The sequence below is a fragment of the Emys orbicularis genome, chromosome 24, assembly GCF_028017835.1.
Source record: "Emys orbicularis isolate rEmyOrb1 chromosome 24, rEmyOrb1.hap1, whole genome shotgun sequence".
Lineage (NCBI taxonomy): Eukaryota > Metazoa > Chordata > Testudines > Emydidae > Emys > Emys orbicularis.
Genome location: NC_088706.1, coordinates 11,770,205 through 11,792,760, shown reverse-complemented (window position 1 = coordinate 11,792,760; position 22,556 = coordinate 11,770,205). Strand labels below are relative to the sequence as shown.

Below are 22,556 nucleotides of genomic sequence, written 5' to 3'. Positions count from 1 at the left end.
TAATTCACTAAATAAAATCCTAATCCCAGGCTGACCATTGCATTCAAAAAAACAGCTCAGAGTGAAGGAAAGATGGGGAGAGAAACTCATGCTGGTGAGGGAGCTGGACAGAGGTTCTTTCCACAAGCTTGGGGGCTGGAGTAGCTAGTGAGCAGATTCCTGAGTCAATTTGCATTTTCACCCCCTCCCCCCCACACACACACACTTGAACCACCTGCAGAATCTGAAGGGGGTGGGTGGGAGGAGAAGTCTGCATTACTTTTATTCTAGTTAAAATCTTGAACTTTGTACATTTTATTTACAGTTAATGTTACAGCTGCTGCTAGCGAAAGGAAACACATCACCCCAACCCCTGCCCAGCATTTTCTGGACAACTGTCACCCTCAGATGTTGTAGGGGAAAGTTTGAGTAGGTCTCTGTTCCATGCCTCACACCCACCCCGGGGAGAGAAGGGATCCTAAACTGGGCACAAACTTTCCTAGCCTGAGACACCAGTTCTTAATTCCTCATTGGATTCCATCTAGTTTCCCCAAACAGCTGTTTTAAATAGGGAAGAATTCTTCGGTCCGAGGCAGTGGGGAAAGAACTAAACCTGAACTTCCTCCCTGAGAAAAGCCAGTCCTGTCCTCACACCTGCAGTAATCAATATGTAACTGAAATCGTTTTTAAGTGAGATTCTCCTTTCCATACCTGTCAGGAGCCTGATGTGGGAATCTCGAAGTTTGCCATTACCAAAGGACAGCAGCAGGATGGGAATTGGGTCCCAACTGCAATATGAAGGAATTAATATAAAACAAAGCGGTGAGTGAGTTGGGCCCTGACCCACCTGGGGAGCGTTTCCTGGTTGCTGTGATCTGTGCTAAAGTAACAGCCCACTTCCTAGGCAGCTCTGCCACTTCCCCAACCAGGAGCCTCTGCACGTGCTCTCCAGGCTCTGGTTTGATTTAAGACGTGAAAGGAAACAGCAGCTGGTTTTCCAGGGTTGAGTTCAAAAGGAACCTGAATGGCCCGTGTCCCATTACCTGTCCTCGTTCTTCTCGACAATAGGCTTAACAGGTAGCATGCGGATGTTCTTGGTGGGCCCCAACGTCACCACCAGCTCGCTCTTCCGCACCAGGGCCGCTCTCAGCTGATCCCTGATTGCCTGGATCCGTCCCTCCAGCTCCCTGAGCTCCTTCTCGCTAGCATCCCACTCCTCCGGCTGGGGCACCCTGCCGTTTGTGCAGTGCCACACAGGCACCTCCCTCTCCTGCGCTGGCTCAGAGGGCGTCTGCTCCATGTTGAAATGCACCCGCTTGTCCTCTTTCCTGGTGGCCTTCCTGAGGTTGTTCCAGCTTGGCTGACTGGTATTTGGGGCTGGTGCCTCTTCGCTCTTCTGAATGTTGCACCTTCAGAGTGAAACAGGCAGAGGGTGAGTCGAGCCTTCAGGGCCAAGTCTACCATCCCAGCTGACTAGACGGCTCCCCCCCTCCTCACTGTCTGTGCCCTTCCTGAGAGAGAGGATGGCAACGGCTGGTCAAAGCAGGGTCCTCCCCCTAGAAGGGTTGGGTGATCCTCTTCTCTCCAAGCTGGACACTCACACCCAAGACTATTTGCTGGTGGCCATCAAGGTTCCAGGGTGGGGCACCCTTCTCCCATCCAGCTACCCTAACACCTGTGGGAAGGCAGGGGGTGTTGGACCATTAGCCACCTGTTTGCACCGCTGCTTGGGGGCGAGAGCCCTCTGCTCTAAGCTCCTGCTGCAGCTAGACAGCAGGAGCTGCCGACCTGCGGTGAAGACTCAGGCCTGCGGCGGAGGTGGAACGGGGCTTTGCTCCGTTAGTACCTTTTCTCAAGTCTCAGCTTTTGGTTTTTCTGCTCCTCGAAGCCCACGTTCAGCGCCCGGTGGATTTTCTGTGAAGTGCAAAGGAGGAGAGGAATCAGACCCACAGGGAAAGGGCTGGGGGGATGTTAGGACAGGGATCTGCCTTTTCAGAGTTACTTGAACTTTGATTCAGTGCCTCGGAGAGTGGCTTTCCGGGGCTCCTGCAGAAGGGAGAATTACAGGCTGGGGGTGGGAGGGAGTCCCAACAGCTGCTGGGTGTAGGCAGCAGGGAAGAGGACAGTGTGCGACCGGGCCAGGGGCAGAGGAGGGGAATCTTTAGGGCAATATCTATGTCAGAAGACGCCCTGTAGGGGCTTTGTCTGGGCCCCATGTTATGGGTGGCAGTGCTGTGTCCCACGCAGGCAAGGCTGGAGAAAAGAAAGCTGCACAGGGGCGTTCTGGGCCATGACTGGGGCTCGTAGGTCCTACGCTAATACAAATAATTACTAGCAATAAATACTCAGACCCCAGCACCACTGCTCTTGGGCCAGCTAGGGAAGAGGCACCCTGAAGCACGGGGCTGGTGGGGACCACGAGGCCCTGGTGGAGGCAGCAGGAGGTGCTGCCCAGACAGCTTCCAAACCCAGCCCAGCGGGGGGCAGGCCGTTTAAGGAAAGCGGGGCTGGGGTCCAGCTGCTCTCACCTGGCTGGTGTGCAGCCAGTAGTTGAATTTCTTCTTCCTCTTGATGCGGGGCAGGATGAGGCGGTAGAAGACGTGCTCGCCCAGGGAGGTGAGCAAGGAGCCGCAGAGCCCGACACACAGCAGCACAAAGAGCCCGGAGAAGTGATAGATGCCCATCTGCAGCGTCTGGAAGGGAAAGGGGGCGGGGGGAGGATTAGCCTAGGCTGAGGAGTGGGTCAGTGCCCCCTCTGCCTGCCACACAAGGCTCCAGTGGCAGCCTGGGCCCCACCACCTCTCCTCCCCGCAGAGCCCACCGGGCCGCCCTCACCTCGGTGACGGCCAAGACCCGCTTGCCACAGGGCACCATCTTGTACCACTTGTCGTGCAGCAGGTCCATGAAGCCGGCCGACTTGTAGCGGCTGATGAACTCAGAGAGGTTGGAGGTCAGGGGCGAGTTCTGGGGGAGCCCGATTCCATAGCCTAGCGGGGGGAGAGAGAGAAGTACCATCCCGGGGGTGGACTGGAAGCCAGCAGCCCTGGGCTCTGTTCCTAGGCACACTGTGGGGCATCACGTCCTTTCCTGTGGCCTTTGTGGCTCTTCCCACCCTGTCTAGAGGATGCTCTTCAGGGCAGTGAGCGTACAGCACTGAGCCCAGCAGGGCTCTGATCTCAGCCGGGCCGCAAGGTGCTACCACAATACAAATAATCAGGGCCGGTGCTACCATTTAGGCAAAGTAGGCGGTCGCCTAGGGCGCCAAGATTTGGGGGTGCCAAAAAGTGGTGCCCCCAATTTTTTTTACAGCGTTCCTACACCCGCTCCACTTCTCCCGCCTCCCAGGCTTGCAGCGCCAATCAGCTGTTTGGTGCCGCAAGCCTGGGAGGGGAGGAGAATTAGAGCGGGGGCGGCGTGCTCGGGGAGGAGGCGGAGCAGAGGTGAGCTGGGGTGGGGAGCTGCCACGGAGGGGGGGGCGCCTCAGGGCGGGGGGGGGGGGGGCGGGGAGCTGCCGCAGGGCTTGGGGGGGGGGGCGCAAGGTGGAAGTTTCGTGCCCTAGGCGAAACTTCCTTGCAGCGGCCCTGCAAATAATGAATAAAAGCCCTGGGCTCCTGCCCCCTCTAGCCCCGTAGGGCTTGTCACCCCATTGAAAGCTGGAGGAACTTGGGCAAGGTAACAGAGCTGGCCTATGAACCTGGACCGCCCGGGCCCGGCTGACTGGGGGGTTTTCTCAGGGCTCTAAAGCCACACCGTGCCCCTTGGTCTGGCAAGTGCCTGCAGCTACACAGCCCAGTGTGGTTTAGTGCGGGGGGGGCTGCTCCTCCCTATGCCCTGCACATCTGAGGTAAGTTGTTCTCATCATAAGACAGGTTGGCCCCATTGCCATAAATCCGTCTGGCCTCCCCAGGAGAAAAACCCATGAGCTTTGCTTCCTAGTGGTGTGGCCATTGAGAGTTGTCGTGGGCCCTGTGACACGCAGCAGCCTGCCTTGCCTTGCAGGGCCCTCTGGCTCATTCCCCACTGACGGGGCTGCCTTCGCTTCCCTGTTTCCCTTTCTAGTCACAGCTTGGCAGGCGAGAGCGCGGGGGCTTCATTTAACTTCCCTCTCGGCTCCGGGGCAGCAGCCTGGTTAATGAGGAGAGATCAGCCAGCAGCCCTGCTGCACAGGGACGAGAGGAGGAGGCTGTGTGGGAGATTAGAGGAGGTGGAAGGGATCGGGGTGGGGAGAGAAGAGGGCAAGCAGCACCTGGAGGCTTTGCTCACCCTTAGCCAAACCAGGATCATGGTAGGCCGAACCCTCATGCTCCAGGGCACAGGCTCACTGTCCATGGCAGGGTCAGGAAGGACGATGAACATCCTAGGAGACCAGGCCAGATGGGCTACTGGGGTCTCCAGCTGTTGTGTAGCTAGCACACCGCTGGACCCAGGTGAGGGGCTGCACCACACCAGGGCTCCTCTGCTTTGCTAGTCCCTTGCTCTGGATGCGCGCCCCTCGGAGAGCCTGGTGAAGGGCGACACGGACCCACCGCTGCTGCAAGCAGAGCCTGTCTGCGCTGCGGGTCCCTGGGGCACGTAGGCTGTGGACTCACCAGGGAGCGAAGCTCAGGTGTGCAAGACTCAGGCTGCGGGGGCGAGGGGGGTGTCTCTCTGAATGAGACAATGGCTTTGTGCGGCTTATGCAGGGGAGCACTCACTGCTGGCTGGAAGGCACTGGAAGCTACAGCCCCTCGGCCTGGGGTCAGTGTCATTTTAGATCTGCTCTGGGTAGTGAGGTGGATCCGGCCACTGGACTAAGGAGCCTTTCCCCTCTAGGTCCCCAGTTTAGCTCCAGCTGTGACCAAAGCTCAGGAGCTGTCTGCGGTGGGGGGGCCCATAAGCAAAGTGAATCTAGCAGCTCACTGCCCTAGGGGGCAGCCGGAGCAGAGACCCGCCAAGCTGAGCCATTTTAACACAGATCAACACTGCACTAAAGCCACCTGTCGCCTACCGCTGCGGCCCAGTCCCACGCAAGCAATGCCCCTTCTCCCGGGGCAGGGCACCGGTGCATTCAGCAGCTCGGGCCGTGGGCAGGGGGCCAAGGGGAACTGGCCCCAGGCAGTAGCTCACCTTCAATAGCAAACGGCTTCCCCACAGTGAGGAGCTTGCAGTCCGAGTCGATGGTGACCTCGTAATCCAGAAGGGACTTGTCCATGATGAACGCGTTGAGCGTGGGGGGCTCGGTCCTGGCAAAGGGAGCATAGGGGAGAGGCTGATTGGCTGGATTTGCCCTCCCCGGCCCCAAGAAGTGGCTGGCGGGTTAAGGGGTAAATAGCCACCAATTACAAAAGAGGATAGTGCAGGAGCGCTGGCTGTGGGGGGAGCTCCCGCCTACACCAGCCCAGCCTCTCCCAGCAGGGGGCGCTGTGGGAGCACCTCCCGCCTACACCAGCCCAGCCTCTCCCAGCAGGGGGCGCTGTGGGAGCACCTCCCGCCTACTCCAGCCCAGCCTCTTCCAGCAGGGGGCGCTGTGGGGAGCGGGGCAGGAGCACTGGCTGTGGGGGCACCTCCTGCCTACTCCAGCCTCTCCCAGCAGGGGGCGCTGTGGGGAGCAGGGCAGCATTTCTGGCTGTGGGGGCACCTCCTGCCTACTCCAGCCCAGCTTCTTCCAGCAGGGGGCGCTGTGGGAGCACCTCCCGCCTACTCCAGCCCAGCCTCTTCCAGCAGGGGGCGCTGTGGGGAGCGGGGCAGGAGCACTGGCTGTGGGGGCACCTCCTGCCTACTCCAGCCTCTCCCAGCAGGGGGCGCTGTGGGGAGCAGGGCAGCATTTCTGGCGGTGGGGGCACCTCCCACCTACTCCAGCCCAGCCTCTGCCAGCAGGGGGCGCTGTGGGGAGCAGGGCAGGAGCGCTGGCTGTGGGGGCACCTCCCACCTACTCCAGCCCAGCCTCTGCCAGCAGGGGGCGCTGTAGGAAGCGGGGCAGAGGTACTGGCTGGGGGGGGGGCACTTCCGCCTACCTCAGCCCAGCCTCTCCCAATAGGGGGTGCTGTGGGGAGCAGGGCAGGATTTCTGGCGGTGGGGGCACCTCCCACCTACTCCAGGCCAGCCTCTGCCAGCAGGGGGCGCTGTGGGGAGTAGGGCAGGAGCGCTGGCTGTGGGGGCACCTCCCGCCTACTCCAGCCCAGCCTCTGCCAGCAGGGGACGCTGTGGAGACTGGTGCAACGCACTGAGGGGAGGTAGTCCAGCCCCCACCCCCCCCAGTTTCTTTACAGTGCTGGCCAGTTCATCGCGAATGAGCCAGGGCCATACGCCCGCCTTCCCCCACATGTTGAGCCTGCCCCTTACTTGAGCATGGTGACCCCGGCAGGGGTGGTGGGGACGCTGTGGCGCCTCATGTACTCGTGCATTTCGGGGAAGCTCTTCTTGATGTACTCCTCGGCGCTGCTCTCCCACACGGTGCCGAAGCGGAAGCCCTGCGAGGGGTGGTGCAGCTGCAAAGAGGACCAGGCGGGTGGCTTGCAAATACCAACAGCAAGGCAGGTGAGCCGGGGAGGGGTTGGGGTCAAAGCAGTGAACCCCGAGCCCATCAGCCTGTCCCTTGTAACCCGGAGTCGCTGGCTGTACATGCCGGGCTCCATTCCCCACCACCCAGAGGCAGCAAGTAAGTTATTTCTTGGGCGGGGGCATATGCCAGTCCCCCCCCGCCACCCCCGGCCAGGGAGTCTCTCCGCTCTTAGCTACACAGTGCAGGGGCCAGCGCCAGCACAAGTTGATTTCTCGGGGGCCGCCCTGCACTCTGCCATACAGGAACAGACACTCCGTGAGCCAGGGGGCAGCACCGGGCTACATTTGAGCGGGGGTGTAACCATGCAGCCAGAGCGATGCGCCGGACGGCTCTGGCATCAGCCGTACTGATTTAGTATGGAACGATGAGCAAATGCAAAAACCGGTAGGGTTTGCTCCTCCCCTAATTGGCACCACTGCTCCCACCAGAATGCAGCCACCTCTGGGGTGGAGGCTGCAGGGCCGGCTCCAGGGTTTTGGCCGCCCCAAGCAGCCAAAAAAAAAAAAAAAAAGCCGCGATCACGATCTGCGGCGGCAATTCGGCGGGAGATCCTTCACTCCGAGCGGGAGTGAGGGACCGTCCGCCGAATTGCCGCTGAACAGCTGGACGTGCCGCCCCCCTCCAGAGTGGCCGCCCCAAGCACCTGCTTGCCAGGCTGGTGCCTGGAGCCGGCCCTGGGTGGAGGTATTTCTCTGCAAACAGCAGCGGTTCAGGACAGGAGGGGAGGAAGCATGCTGCATCTAGCTTGAACTGCAGGGGAGGCAGAATTATCCCAACTGGAATCTGGCCAGGATTCGGGGTGAACCCCCCCCCCAACTCATAGAAAAAGGACCCTGGGGTTTTGAGGTTGCAAGCAGACAGGACCTTGGATTTAAATCTCATTCAAAAGCCAGCACCAGCACTGCGGGGCCAATGGTTCAGAGATGGCTCTGAGGGAAGAGCGCCCCCTACTGAACCATCCACTGGATTTTACACCCCCTGTCGCTCCCAGAACCAGCAGCAGCCAGGAGCCAGCTGGGAAAACGGGGTGCGGCGGGTGGCACGACTGGCAAAGCTCCAGGCGACAGCCCGACATAACGACGGGTTGGGAACGGCGTGGACGAGTTTCAAAAGGCCTGGCGCTAACACCGCTCTTCGGCTGGAGTCGGCAAAGTGACTGGTAGGGGGCGCTCTCCCCTTGGAGTCGGGCCTGACCCCAAGGCCCCAGCATGGAGCTAAGGGGCGCTGGGCTGCTGCAGTGGCCACCATCCAAAGGAAACCGGGATGCAGAGGAGACCAGCGTGGGGAGGGGAGGGAAGGGAAAACGGCAACTTCCCCCGACACCTCGGATCCCTCCCGCCTCCGAGGCAGCGCAACGGCCCTCCCACCTTGGGGTCATGGATCCCCGAGAGCTCCTCGAAGGTCTTCTCCCCCACCATGACGGCGGCCAGGTTGGCCGTGTAGCTGGAGAGCACCAAGAGGCAGAAGATGGCCCAGAGGTTCATGAGGAAGCGGCCGGTGTAGCACTTAGGCGTCTTGCTGGAGACGGTGCGCCCGAAGAGGATGGCGTAGCAGAGGTTGAGGGCCGAGGAGTAGGAGAAGATCTTCATGCGGTTGCGCCCGTGCGGGGTCATGCCGTAGGGGCTCTTCCACTCGTAGAGGGTCAGGAAGAGCGCCGTCAGGTGCAGGGCCACAAAGATCCCCACCCACATGGTCCAGTGCAGGGGCCACATGAAGGCGCCGATGGGCGAGGCTGTGTCCTTGGTCCTCACTAGGATGCCCAGGCTGGTGGAGAAGAAGGGGCTGGTGAAGTCGATGACCTTGCTCCTGGCCGAGTTGATGCTGAAGGAGGTGACGGCCATGTGGGCCGTGCCGCTGAGCAGGTCCCCCACCAGCCCCGTCCACTGCCCGTTTTTCCAGGCCCCGTACTTGCCGTCCCCGACGATGTAGAGGTCGAAATCGAAAGGCAGGTCCTCAGCCAGCTTCTCCAGCAGGTCGATGCAGTAGCCGTAGCAGCACTTCTTGTACTCCAGGGGCACTGAGCCGTTCTCGGCATTGAGCGCCTCGAAGAGGGCCTCCAGCACGGCCGAGTCATTGGTGTGGGGGTCCAGGCACAGCAGCCCGGCCGGGCAGCTCCCGTCCTCGTCCACCTCCCGCGTGAAGACAAACGGGTGCTCCACCAGCGTCACCACCCGCAGCTTCACCCGTGAGAAGCCGCCCCCGCTGCCCGGGCTCTTGCGCTGCAGTTGGGTCTGCCAGAACCCTTCCTCCACCTCCAGCTTGCTGTCCTGCCAGCTGCCCACCGTCACCCAGGTGGGCTCCCCCAGGGAGTCGCGCAGCAGGCTCCAGATCCTGTAGCGGTGCTCGGTGTGCACCAGCGACGTATTCCGCACAGACACCCGCCCCGTCCGCCCGTGGAACGACGTGTTGGCCAAGAACCTGGCGGAGGGGAGAGAGGAAGCATTGGGCACCTGACATCCCCGGGGTGGGGAGCTGAGCACAGAGCGACAGCGAGGGGGCCGGGAGGGAGCCGGAGACAGGGTCTGGCCACCGGGAGCCCAGCACACAAGGGGCCCCGGGCTGGGACGGTGGCAGGGGGGAGCTGATCTACTGCACAGGCCATCAGGCGTGTCGGGGCAGGAGGTGGAATTGACGAGTGTTCGGAGACCCGGGGGGCTGGAGGGAACACAGCAGTGGAAATACTGGGATTCTTGCCCTTTTCTGCACCGATCTCCCCCATCTAGCTGGGCTCCGGCCAGGATCTGCCCCCCCAGTGAACAACAGGGGAAGGGCAGGGTGGTCACAACCCCCAGGTTGAGAACCCCCTGCTCTTCAGGACCCTGAAGAGGCTGCTCCAAGCCCCAAGGACCTGACCTGAGGGGGCCTCCCCCAGCCTGGTTCCACTCACTAAATCAAGGAGTTTGCTTCAGTCGATGGGTTTTTGAGAGCAGAGGTTGCTCCGCGCTGGGCAGTTGCTTGGGGACTGGCTGAACGGAGGCTGTTAGAAGGGCAGGGGCACTGACAGAGCTGGGGTGGGGGCACCCTGGGGCCGGGGGCTGGGAATCTTCAGCAGCAATGTCTTGTGCCCTGGATAAAGGGGCTGATTATTACCAGACCGGCCGGACGGGCGGGGAAACTCAGGGCCTCCCAGGTGCATGTCAGCACGTGTGCAAGGAGGAGCGGTGTTGATGTGTGTGCCGGGCCGTGTGTGCACATGCATAGCATCAGGTGTCAGACTGGACATGCAACCATGCAGGGCAGTGTGTGTGTGTGCATATCTTTGCATGTCAGACTGGACATGTGCCCATGCAGGGCAGTGTGTGTGTGCATAGCATTGCGTGTCAGACTGGACATGTGACCATGCAGGGCAGTGTGTGTGTGTGCATATCTTTGCATGTCAGACTGGACATGTGACCATGCAGGCCAGTGTGTGTGTGTGTGTGCATAGCATCGTGTGTCAGACTGGACATGCAACCATGCAGGACAGTGTGTGTGTGCATATCTTTGCATGTCAGACTGGACATGTGACCATGCAGGGCAGTGTGTGTGTGCATAGCATCGCGTGTCAGACTGGACATGTGACCATGCAGGGCAGTGTGTGTGTGCATAGCATCCCATGTCACACTGGACATGCAACCATGCAGAACAGTGTGTGTGTGCATATCTTTGCATGTCAGACTGGACAGGTGACCATGTGTGTGTCGCCGTGCATGTCTGAGCGCCTGGGCCTCTGGGTGTGGCAGGATGAGCATGTGCCCATGTGTGTCAGTGCTAACATGGGTTCATGTCAGAATGCACATGGCACAGGGGATTGGAGGGGCGTGTGGGGCAGGGGGTGTGAATTCCATCTTCCATCCAAGGCTGCCAAAGCATCCCATAAAACAACCCTCTGCCCCACTGAGCCTGCCTTTCCCTCTGGCATCAGCTCCATTCTCCTCAGCTCTCCTTTTCCTTCCATCTCTCACTCGCCTTCCCTCTGCTCCCCTCCCACTCCCTCTCCCGGGCCTTGGAACAGCCTCATTAAGACACTAGTAGCGTCTCCAGAATGAGCCCAAGTTGCCAGAGAGGCCCCGAGGAGGGGGCAGCACTTCGCTGCATTTCTAAAGCAGCTGGACCATTAGTGATGCTGGTAGCTGTAATTAACGGGAATCAAATGCCATGCTCCAGGGCCTGGGCCAATTGCTGGGAGGGTCAGGAAGGGATCCAGCCCACGCTGCCCACACACTGCCTTCTGCCGGGCTGTCGGGGCCTTAGCAAAATTCATATTTCTATAACAACAGCTTTCTGGTGACGTTTCTCAGAGATTTAAAGAGACAAAGTCCCTTTCCCAGACAGCTTCTGCACAGACACAGCCTCTTGCAGGAAATGGTTAGTGCCTGAGCAGACCGCTGATCTCCCAAGAGGCAGCATGACCTAGTGGTCAGAGCACAGGCTGGAGTCAGGAGACTAATCCCAGCTCGGCCACCACTTTGCTGTATTGACCCTGGGCAAGTGACTTTTGGTGCCTCAGTTTCCCCATCTGTATCACAATAAATAATTCCCTTCACCCCTCCCCCGACAGAGGGATTGCAAGGGCTACTTAGTTAATTAGTGCAGTGCCAGAGGAGTGCAAGGTATTAACATAACAACGCCAACTGCTTCTTTCCCAAAGATCACAAAGCACTTTACAAAGGAGGGCAGTATTGTGAGCCCCATCATCCAGCTGGGGAAATTGAGGCATGTAGAGGGGAAGTGACTTGCCCAAGGTCACCCAGCTGGTCAGCGGAAGAGTCGGGAATAGAAGGGAGGTCTCCTGAGTCCCAGTCCAGTGCTCTTTCCACTGCCTCCCTATTATGACCCAGTCTGACAAACCTTACATTTTTAAGGCAAGAAGGGACCATTATGACCATCTAGGGCTGAGCTCTTGCAGAGCAGAGGCCAGAGAATTTCACCCAAATGAGAAACTGAGGCACAGGGAAGGGAAGTGGCATGCCACGGGGTCACCCAGCAGGTCAGCATTAAGACCTGAGTCAAAACCCAGTTCTCGCAGTCTGGCACCCTGGACCACCCCATGACATTAAACAGAGAGACTCCAGTTCTTGCACTAAAAATCAAATGCAGAGGAAGGCCAACCAGTAGGGGGCATCGGAGGGTGTGGGAGGACCGGCTGGGCATTGCTGCCGGCTGGCAACCTCCCTCTGCACCCAGCCTGCCATGGCAGGAAAGCATCTCTGGCTGTCTGAATGTTCAAAGAGAAGCAGATGCCCCAGCAGGGGGCAGCAGCTGGGCAAGACAGACACTGGCCCACGTGCTAGGAGTCGCTGACGGGGCTGGCTCCAAGCTTACCTGGAGAGGTAGTGCCCAGAGGACTCCGAGCCTTCCACGTGCTTGTCGTTGCAGTTCACCATGCTCTGGATGAGGGTGAGGTCGGGCCGGATGTACATGGCGCTGGAGATGGCCCGGGATACCAACTCCACCGCGTCCTGGGTGAATTGCTCCAACGTGGGGCTGTTGACCTCCCCGTAAGCCAGGAGGCCCAGGGGCAGCCCCTCCGTCTGCAGCTCGTCCACGTTCAACGGGTGCCCCAGCATCCAGTGAAAGTCCTGCAGCATCAGGCCCGACGCCGAGGCCGCCCTGAACACCATCTGTGAGAGGCGGGCGTCACAGCCAAAGAGCAGCACTGGGCCAGCCAGCTCCTTGAGCTCCTCCAAGTGCTGGCGGAGGTAGCGGGCAGCGCCTGGCTCGTCCAGGTAGCTCAGGTCCAGGATGGTTCTCAGGAAGAGGTCGGTGTTGCTGGTCCAGAAATCCAGGAAGCCAGAAACGTCCCAGGCGTGGCACAGCACCAGGGTGATCTCATGCCAGTCGTTGGTCTGCAGGACGCTGTCCAGCACGTCCACCAGGGTCTCCATGGGGCTCTTCCGGTCCATGAGCAGGTGGAAGGGATTCTGCAAGCCCAGAGATGACAAGTGAGATTTACTTATTGGTCTTTATATTAGTGGCAGCTGAAATTGGGGGTCCCACTGCGCTAGGCGCTGTACGTACCTATAAGATATGGCTGTACTGTAATCAGGGGGTGCGACAGCGGCTCATGTGGACACACCAGAAACTCAGTGTCATCTAGAGGCATTTCTCCTCCTCTGCCCTTCTACTGAGCTTCCCTCCTGGCCATTAGGTAAGGGAGACATGGGGATCGTTTCCTCCCACCACTAAAGTGCAGCTACCTCAGGAGTGGAATGCAGCAGCTGTTTAACAGCTGCCCAGAAAGGCTGCCCCGCCGGTTAGGACAGGAAGGGCCAAACTGAGATAAAGTTACAAGAGGAACTTTAGGGAGGCAGCGTTTAATGACCGAGGGAACTGGGGTCACCATGCTAAAAAGGACCAGGGTATGCCCAGCGCCCCCTCATGCCGCATGAGGGTACTGCGGGCACTGCTAACCCTGTTGAGTCATCCACACTGCTTCCTGCAGCACAGCGCCCCCTAGCGCCTGTGGCCTTGGGGGCAACACAGCACTCAGGAACAGGTGCTTCTGGGAACTCATGCAGCCTGGACCTCTTGTCCCACCTGCTCATGGCGGTGAAGTGAGCCTTACCACAGGACTAGGAGGGTGCCTCTGTCTCCAAACGGGGTGGACAAGTTATTTGCAATTGATGGGGGAGGGAAGGTTCCTGTGAATTCACCATGGGGGAGGGGTCTGGTGTGTCGACTGGCTATTCTGGGGCATGGAGGGCATTGGTCTCTGCTGGGCATTGTCCCATTATCCTATGGCCTCTGGACCGGTGGCTTTGCGTGCATTTAAATCTAAAACGACACCCGGGAATAAAACCCGCCAGATCGCAGGGTCTGCTTCCTCTCGGAGACCCCCTATCCCAAGCTCCTGCTTGCACCTGGGACCCTGCCTGGGCTGATCATAAACGACGCTGCTGCAGCCGTCCCTGACTCACGCCAAAAATAAAACTCCAGTCAATTCACAGAGGAAATGGACAAGGAGGCGAGTGGCCAGGAGAGGGCACCAAATCCAAGAGATCAGAGGGAAGGCTTCAAAGAGGAGAAACAGTTCCTCAGGGGTTCTGGCTCTGCTCCCAGTCACACTAAAGGGGTGTGGGTGGAGGGGGTGTCGCACGCTTTGCTGGATATTTGGGCGCCGTCGTCAAAGTGGGAGCTGTGCAAGGAGGACCTCTCACATGTGCCCACAGAGTGTTCGAGCATATGCTGAGATGCAGCTGCGTCTGGGGTGGAACTCGGCTGCTGTTTAACAGCAGACAGCAACACTGCATAAGCGTTTAGGGCAGGAAGGGAAGGATCCAGCATCCAATTAAAACTGCCAAAGGGAAGTTAGGGGGGTAGAATGGAAATGCCTAATGCGGCACGGACCCAGAGCAGCGATCTCTTTCTCTCTCTCTCTCTCTCTCTCTCACACACACACCATTATCCAGATCCCTTCATAAAAAGTTTTAAATAAAATTCTAATTTCATCACTTCCTGTACGGGGTAAATTCAGCCGGGAGCACTGGGCAGGATGTTAACTTCATCCCCTTACATAGACCAGGGAGCTTCACCCTGGGAAGCGACTCTTCTTCCGTACACCAGCTGGAAGCTGAGCTGTAAATGCACCCTCACACTGCATGATCATTAACTATTTAATGATCAGGGCTCTGCTGTGCCAGGCATTAAGAACATAAGGAATGGCCAGACTGGGTCAGACCAATGGTCCATCTAGCCCAGTATCCTGTCTGCCGACAGTGGCCAATGCCAGGTGCCCCAGAGGGAATGAACAGGCAATCATTGAATGATCCATCCTCTGTCGCCCATTCCCAGCGTCTGGCAGTCAGAGGCTAGGGACACCCAGCGCATGGAGTTGTCTTGGCTAATAGTCATTGATGGACCTATCCTCCGTGATTGTTCAGACAGGCCCAGAAGAGCTTAGAATCTAAATCACCAAGATAAAGGAAAGATCATGCCTACTTTACAGATGGAGAAACTGAGGCACAGAGCGGTCAAGTGACTTGTCCAAGGCCAGGCAGGGAGTCGATGGCAGAGGAAGGACTCAATCCCACAGCCATGGAGGCCCAGCCCAGCAATCAATCCACAAGACCTGCTTTCCTCTTGCTCTTTACCCACCCATGTTCACACCCCTTAGAGGGGCATGACTGGAATGCAACAGAACATGGTCATTTAAAGACTCAAATCTGCAAGGCACTAAGTGCCCCTACTTCCAGTGGAGCTCCAAGTGATTCTGAGATGTTTGGTCAAACCCATCCATAGCTCATACCCACAATATAAGGGAAGGGGAGGAGAAAAAACTTCTCTCTTGTGGCATATTGGAAATGATGTTAAAATTACAAGCTATCCCTTTAGGTGTTGGGGATTTCCTGGTTCTGCTTGCAGGCTAGGGGGCTCTGTAGGAAAGCATGCCAGCTTGGTTTCAGCAATTAGTCTGCAGAGAGCCAGCCTAGAGTGAGGTGGGGTGAGTTGTGCTGCTCTGTTTTAGGGAGCAGCCTGCTTTGTCTCTCTCTGTTTTTAGGTTCTTTTGTGTTATTGTTCTGAATTTTAAGAACTAAAGTCTTGCGATGTTGCAACCTTCCAGCAAGAGGATTGTATGGTTTTATGGAACTTCTCTGCGTCTGTGCTGGGAACATAACAGCATTGATCTACACCTCCATTTACACCTTTAGACACAAGGCAGAAGGGAGCCAGCTGTCGAGACTGCTCTCCTTCAGAAGCTAGTAGTCTGGTCTCAGTCTCTGAACAGGAACTAGCACTGATGTCAAGCCTGCTGCATGGGAGGAAGAGATCAGTAAAGAAACGGTAAGAAAGAAAGCAGCCAGGTCCAATAATTAGGGATTATTCCCACTGATAGTGAAGTAACCAGGGCTTGGTGTGGTTGGTACATTTCACTCCAGCTCATACCCATTCTCTCTATAGATAATCTCTCCACTGCCTGATGTGGGTATGTGGCTAGAGCAGGAGGATGGTACCAGGACTCCTGGGTTCCATTCCCAACTCTAGGAGGAGAGGAATCTAGTGATTAGAGAAAGGGGAGTAGGCACCAGAACTTCTTGATTCTTGATTCTCAGTTCCAGGAGGAGAGTAAAGTCTAGTGGTTAGAGTGGGGTGGGAGGATCGGGCATCAGGACTCCTGGGTCCTGTTCCCAGCTCTGCCCACAGCTTGTGGTGTGACCTTGAGAAAGCATTCCAACCTCTCTTCGATCCTCAGTTGGTAGGGATAATACTGCACCAGCATCTAACGTGAAGGTGGCAAAGCAAAGCTCTTAGAGTTCCTCGAAGGAAGAGGGCAAAATATTTGTGTAAGCAACAGGCCAGCCTGGTCAGCCGTGGGAGCTTGGTTTGCCTTTACAAGGTACCGCCGGTGCTCTCTGTACTGCACAGACATACAAGAATATGGTGCTGCCCCAGCTAGCCTGTGTCTAAGCGCTTAGAGCTTAGACCCAGGGTTCTATCACTGGCTGTGCCATGCCCCAGAGAATTTACAATCTAAATTAAGTACAATATGGACAGGAAGATACATACAGGGGGTCTAGGATTTTGTTCATAACTATATCTATGGAGAAGCAGTGTGGTTTACAGGCCCAGGACTCAAGATCATATCATAGGATATCAGGGTTGGAAGGGACCTCAGGAGATATCTAGTCCAACCCCCTGCTCAAAGCAGGGCCAATCCCCAACTTTTTTTTTCTTTCTTTTTTTGCCCCAGATCCCTAAATGGCCCCCTCAAGGATTGAACTCACAACCCTGGGTTTAGTGGGCCAATGCTCAAACCACTGAGCTATCCCTCCCCACATGAACTGTGTGTGCTGGGTCATCATCCGAGACTTGCAATGCCGGCTACAAAAGCGCCATGCAAATGCCTGTTCTCACTTTCTGGTGACATTGTAAACAAGACAAGGGCAGCATTATCTCCTTGCACATCATTCTGTAATATCTCAGTAAACACCATAAACAAAGCCTCTTCGAAGCTTCCAACAGCAGCAGGGTTTGCTTTGCAAGTTATCCTTATCAACAAGCATATTGATTCAAACATGTAATGGTTAAAGTGAGGTTTGCCTGGGTTCTATCCCCAGCTCTACCTGCTGTGTGACCTGAGATAAGTTTCTTAGTCTTTCATGCCTCAGTTTCCCCTCACCCTTTGTCCGTCGCATCTATTTAGACTGTAAGTTCTTCTGGAGCACAGACTGTCTCTCACTGCACATCTAGATCTCCAACAGCCAGTGATGGGACGCTAGGTGGGGAGGACTTTGAGTTACTCCAGAGAATTCTTTCCCAGGTGTCTGGCTGCTGGGTCTCACCGACATGCTCAGGGTCTAACTGATCCCCAGATTTGGAATTGGGAAGGAATTTCCCCCCGGATCAGATTGGCAGAGACCAGGGGGGAGGTTTCACCTTCCGCTGCAGCATGGGACACGGGTCGCTTGCAGGTTTAAACTAGTGCAAATGGTGGATTCTCTGTAACTTGAAGGCTTTAAACCGTGATTTGAACGTCAGGGACTCAGCCAGAGGTTAGGGGTCTATTTCAGGAGTGGGTGGGTGAGGTTCTGGGATGTGCAGGAGGTCAGACTAGAGGATCGTGATGGTCCCTTCTGGCCTTTAAGTCTATACAGCATGTAGCAGCACTATGGTGACCAGACAGCAAATGTAAAAAATTGGGACAGGGGGTGGGGGGTAATAGGAGCCTATATAAGAAAAAGACCCAAAAATCGAGACTGCCCTATAAAATCAGGACATCTGGTCACCCTAAGCAGCACCTCTGGGCTCGAGTGTAATAGAAATAAATAAATATCCCGATAGTTCCCAGAGCTCAGCTGTCCTAGATGCGTAAATAGTAACATCAACTCCATGCAAAGAAAAATTAGACCCTGTCCAAATCGACATGCATCAATTGGCTTCCTCTTGGGTCCTAGGTCACTTTTTACCCTCCCTCTGCGTTGCATTCCCGTCAGCCCACGGAGGCTGCAGGAAAAGGTTTCCGAATCAAGAGAATGCCAGGGCATTAATAAAGCAGCGATGCTTAAAGCAGCCAGGAGAGACATTCCTGTAGCATCAATAAAATTCCCCCCCCCCACCTCCTCTGCTTTACAAAGCCTTGTGTGTGATGGAAATAATTCACCATAATAAAAGCGAGAGAACAGTGGGCATGGGAGGCAGGCAAAGATGAGGGCTGAGATAGGGGAGAGCTGAGTGGCGGGCCTGTTTCTTGTTGTGATGCGTTATCGCAGGGTAAGGTCTGGCTATGGCTCCACTCTAAAATAGATTTCTCCCCAGAGCACAAACTCTGCTGTTTGCAGGGTAACTGACCGACTTTACATACAGCTCCTGTGGAGATGCAGCCACCTCTGGGGTGGGAAGCAGCAGCTAGCACACAACACTGGGGACATTTAGGCCAAGGGCATAATCTTACAAAGAGCGCCTGGGGATCGGTGGTTAAGGTCTCATCTGAAAGGCCCTTGGATTGTCAGTACAGATATCTGCAGCCCTGCTGGGATCTGCCTGCTGACTGGGGCCTTAGATTTTACACTACAAACAGCAGCATGTTATCTAAACACCTTCCTCACTTGAACCTGCCTCGTGGCAAGAAGTCTGGAACACGGTGCTTCTTCGTGTTACATAAACTCACACCCAGCACTAAAGCCACGAGGATCAGGAACGCACGTGCCCTAAAATGAACTTCTCCTTCGCACGGGGGGCGTTTTCCTCCAGAACCCCGCTCCCTGCCCCCTCCCGCTACTGCAATTAATACTGCTCTCCCGCATGTGCCTGGGGGTGGTGGGGAAGGACCTGGGAAGGAGGCTGGCCTGGCTTGCGAATAAAGTGACCCCGAACTATAAATATTCCCCCTGATCGATGGGTCTGAACTTGGCTGTGATTAAACCTCAAAACCACTGGGACCTTCTAGGTGGCTGAAGTATTGACCAGCCCTTCTGAGACATTCCAGAGACAGGATCGAGCTGGGGCAAGGCTCCAGGCGGGAAGGAAGCGCAAGGTAGCCAGGAGAACAGAAAGCAGAGCCTCCAGGGACCCCTCCAGGCCCTCCCCAGCCTCCCTGTCCACCCAGACATGCTCCAGGGTGGCAGGCCCAGGGGAAGAGGCTGCCAGTTGCAAGTGCAGATTTGCAGCCAGGAGTCTCTTCTGCTCCTTTGCATACAGAGCAGATTCCCCCCCCCCCCTTAAAAATAGTCCCTACAACAAACCCTCCCCCAGCTGCAGTGCTGCTGTTGGACACCCCGAACTGCCCCCCCCCCCCCCAGGCTTACAGACAACCAGGGCTCATGCTGGGGAGGAGAAAAAGGTCCAACTGCAGCTTGCACTGGGAGTTGGAGGGGCTGGATTCATTGGGCAAGGAGCCCCCCGCCCCCGTCCCCACCCCCCCAAAATCCTCTTCCTGCCAGCAGGGGAATTACTACAGGAGAGGCGTGGTGTTCCCCCTCCCCCCCCAGCTGGCCTAGCCCTTGTGTGGCCAAGAAGCCCCACCAGCTGCAGAGCGCCCAGGGATCGGACCAGCCCTGAGCCAAGGGAGCAGGCTGGGTTGGACCAGCCAGACCCCCCCCCCACACCCCCACTTGTTGCCCAGCCGAAGCTGCCCCGGCGGGGCAGGGGCGCAGCGACTCCCCCTTACCTGGGTGCTGAAGGGCAGCCGCTGCTCCAGCTCCACGACGCTGAGGAAGGGGATCTCCAGGAAGGCGGAGAGGAACTCCAGCTGGAGCAGCTCCTGCCGGGACTGGGGGAAGGCCAGCACGGCCGCCACCTTTTGCACCACCAGCGCCTGGCACAGCCAGCGAGCCAGCGACGCCGGGTCCCGCTCCCGGGGAGCCCCCGGCACGATCTCCAAGCTCAGGTTATAGGGGAACCAGCTGGCCCGGCTCGCCCTGGCCAGGGCGCTGCGCACCCGGCTCTGCGCTCCCCCCAGGGGCAGCAGCGCGCCCAGGCGCACCGTGTGCCCGACCCTGGCGAGGATGTGGCAGGGCTGGGGGTGCCCCTGGCAGGGCGCCGGCAGGAGGCTGCCCGCCACCCCCACGCACAGCCAGAGCGCCCGCAGAAACTCCATCGGAAAGTTTGGGCGGCCCCCGGCGCCCCCCTGGCCCTGGGTGGGCGGCCGGCGGGGGGGCTAGGGTGGGGGAGAGGAGGCGGCGGGCGCTGGGGAGGAAGGAGTCCTGGGTGCCGGAGGAGGAGGAGGAGGAGAGGGGGCATGAGGAAGGCTGGGAGAGCGGAGGAGCTGCTGGGATCTCCAGGCAGGGCTGCCATGGAGCGTCTCTGGCAGCAGGGGCAGCAGAGGCACCAGGAGACAGACAGCAGCTTGCATTGGCTGCGGGGGGGGGTGGGGGGGTGGGGGGCAATCATAGCAAGGCAGGGGAAGGGGGTTGAAGATGCCAGGGTAGCTGGCTGCTGGAGGCAGGAGAGGCCGAAGGGAATCCAGTGGCGAGGGGAGGCTGGCAGAAAAATGCCCCCTGCCCTCGTCCGGCCCAAGTGCCCTCCTGGAGATGCCCCCCCCCCCACACACACACACACAGTGTGGAGCCTGGCTTTGCCAAGGGGTGGTGCACAAATGCCAACGATCCTTAGCACCCTTTACCGGGCACCGCTGGCCACTAGCAAATGTTTCAGTGAAGTTCAGAGGCCAGGCTGGCAAAGGGTGAGGGGATTGGGGGGGGGGGAATTATTTAGTCTCTGGCCCCTGGTGGGATTTGTCTGGAGAAACCTACAATAATAATAATAATAATTAATAACCCGGTCTGCTTCTTCCTCTAGGCTTATCATTTTTTAACAGGAGAATGCGGATCCAATGAAAACTAAGGGCCGGATGCGGCCCCCAGGTTCCTAAAGGAGAGGCAGTCTTGTTGAGTGCTTAGAGCCACGGCTGGGCAATAGGAAACCCGTGTCCTAGTCCCGACCCTGCCACTGATGCACTGTGGCACTAGCCCCCCCCCTCTGGGCCTCGGTTTCCCCATTTGGAAAAGGAAGACGATGGTGCAGCCCCACCTTCCCGACGTGCTTTGAGAGTGACGGGTCTCAGGGTTATGGAGCTGCCCTCTGGGTTCCCATGTGTTACGCAGAAGGCTGAGACCCCCTGGGCACTAGTGAGGCAAAGTCCACTCGCCTTTTAAGTAAAATCTCCCACAGCTGGTGCAGCTTCCCCTGTGGTAGCAATGGCAGGGGAACGAGCATAGAGAGGGCACAGGCATTTTCACCAGCGTGTCCTCTTGCCCTGCTCAGAGCAGCCTGCCGGTAAGATTGTGTCTGTTTAACTCTTACGTCTTAAAAAATGCTAACAAATCCGTAGGCACCTAGGGCGTCACAGCTCTCCCTGTGCTGCTGACCAGGGCCATTTGGAGCCACCAGCAGCAGCTGGGATGGAACCCACAGCCTTCTAGGCACAGGGCCTAGGACTTGAGCCAAAGGAGAATCTCTGTTAGCAGGGAGGTGTCTATGACACACAGGCGAACAGTTCAGATTTCATCCACTAGTGGGCAATATTGCACACAGCAGCACTAGCTAGCTCCTTGCAGCATTTATCATTGAGAGAGAGAGAGGGGATGCCTGGTGCTTACAAGCTTTCTGCCTTCATGAACCCGAGTATTTATCAATCAGGAAAAACCAACCAACCCTGGCCTTCTTTGAGTCCTATTGGACCCAGAGCCTTTGGTTTGATTTCCTTGGGACCTATTGAGGATTGGCTCCTTCCTCTACATTTTATTTGGAAATCATTCAGTGAGTGGTGCAGTTACCTCCAAGTACGCGCTGCCCCTTCATTGTACTCACATCACCTTGTATAACACACGGGGCTCACCATGCAACCCCCTCAGCCCCAGCCCAGTGTGAAGACATGCTCCCCCAGCCCACGCCGAGCTACACAACTCACAAACCACACATGCATGCACCCACACAACCCCTATACAACCCAACCTGCAAACACGGGCCCACGCCAAGCTACACAACTCAAACCACGCATGTGTGCACCCACACAACCCCTATACAGCCCAACCTGCAAACACGCACCCACTCTGAGCTACACAACTCACAAACCACGTACGCATGCACTGCATGACTCACATCACCCAAACCCCGCACAACCCAAAGCGCACGCGCACACTTTAACACAACCCAGCGCACCCGCTCCTTCCCCGGGCGTCCGCCCACTCATCTGGCACAACCCTCTCCGCCTCCTGCCATGCAACACAAACCTTCCACGACTGCACACGCCTCACACGCTGGCCAACCCTTGACACACTCCACTGTCCTTGACTCTCAGTCACGCCCCTGGGCAATCCATACGGCAACACACACCGAACCCTGCACAACCCACAGTGCATGCGTGACCTCAGCCCAGCCCCATAGCAAACCCGCCCGGCTCGCACGCACACGTACCAGCACAGCTCCCTTTGTCTCGCCGGGCCCAGAGGTGCTGCAGTAGGGGTCACTCTTTCACACTTCATTAGGCATTCCCTTGGCCTTCACTGTGATAATACCCAGCCTGGGAAAAGGGCTGAAGGAGATTCAGACCATAAATCCAGAGAAATTCCAGGAGAATTGTCACTGTCTTTTAATAAGCAGAGGCCCCCCCCCCGGCCTGCCCATCATCTCCTCCACTGCCTTTCCCAGCCGTGCCGGCAGCGTGTGTGACCTGCATGGCAACATGGGGCCTTTTCGATAGGCACGGACTTGGCGAACATCTTGGGAAGGAGGTTGCTGGAGCGAGGTATGAGGCCGGAGCCTTGTCCCTGTCAGCGAACAACTATTCAAGAAAAAGCAACGTGCCCAGCCTGGCCCCGTGTTCACAGGCTGGGCCTGAGGGTGGACCGAAAGGGTTGATAGCTTGGCATTTTGATACCTTTTACAAACGGAAGCTTAGCGGCCCCACTGCGAGGGAGCTAAAGCAGGGTTGTGGGCCCAGATTCCCGATGGTCTGTAGGCACCTAACCCCCATTTCAGTGAGGTCCTGCCCCAAAGAGCTCAAGGCTACATAGACCAAACAGACAAAGGTGGGAGGGGAAACTGAGGCACGGAGCGGGGGAATGATTTGCCCAAGGTCAGACAGCAGAGCCAGGCCTGGAACTCAAGTCTCCTAGAT

The 22,556-nt window shown here is 57.5% G+C and overlaps 1 protein-coding gene across 1 annotated transcript; it reads right to left on the bottom strand.

The window, feature by feature from the left end:
* Positions 1-1,018: 1,018 nt before the first annotated feature.
* GRIN3B (glutamate ionotropic receptor NMDA type subunit 3B) lies at positions 1,019-19,535 on the bottom strand. The gene is made up of 9 exons (XM_065422238.1): positions 19,107-19,535; positions 11,825-12,423; positions 7,888-8,938; positions 6,301-6,446; positions 5,086-5,201; positions 2,815-2,966; positions 2,508-2,672; positions 1,826-1,893; positions 1,019-1,388 (listed from the first exon to the last, which is right to left on the bottom strand). Exons 1-9 carry the CDS (start codon positions 19,533-19,535, stop codon positions 1,019-1,021), a joined length of 3,096 nt encoding a protein of 1,031 aa, XP_065278310.1.
* Positions 19,536-22,556: the final 3,021 nt, after the last annotated feature.

Coding starts and splice junctions, on each gene's coding strand:
- GRIN3B (XM_065422238.1), bottom strand. CDS start 19,535: ATGGAGTTTCTGCGGGCGCTCTGGCTGTGCGTGGGGGTGGCGGGCAGC. Junction 8,939..11,824: donor TCTGGGCACTACCTCTCCAG/GTAAGCTTGGAG, acceptor CCCCTCCGCCAG/GTTCTTGGCCAACACGTCGT. Junction 1,894..2,507: donor ACTGGCTGCACACCAGCCAG/GTGAGAGCAGCT, acceptor TGCACTTCACAG/AAAATCCACCGGGCGCTGAA.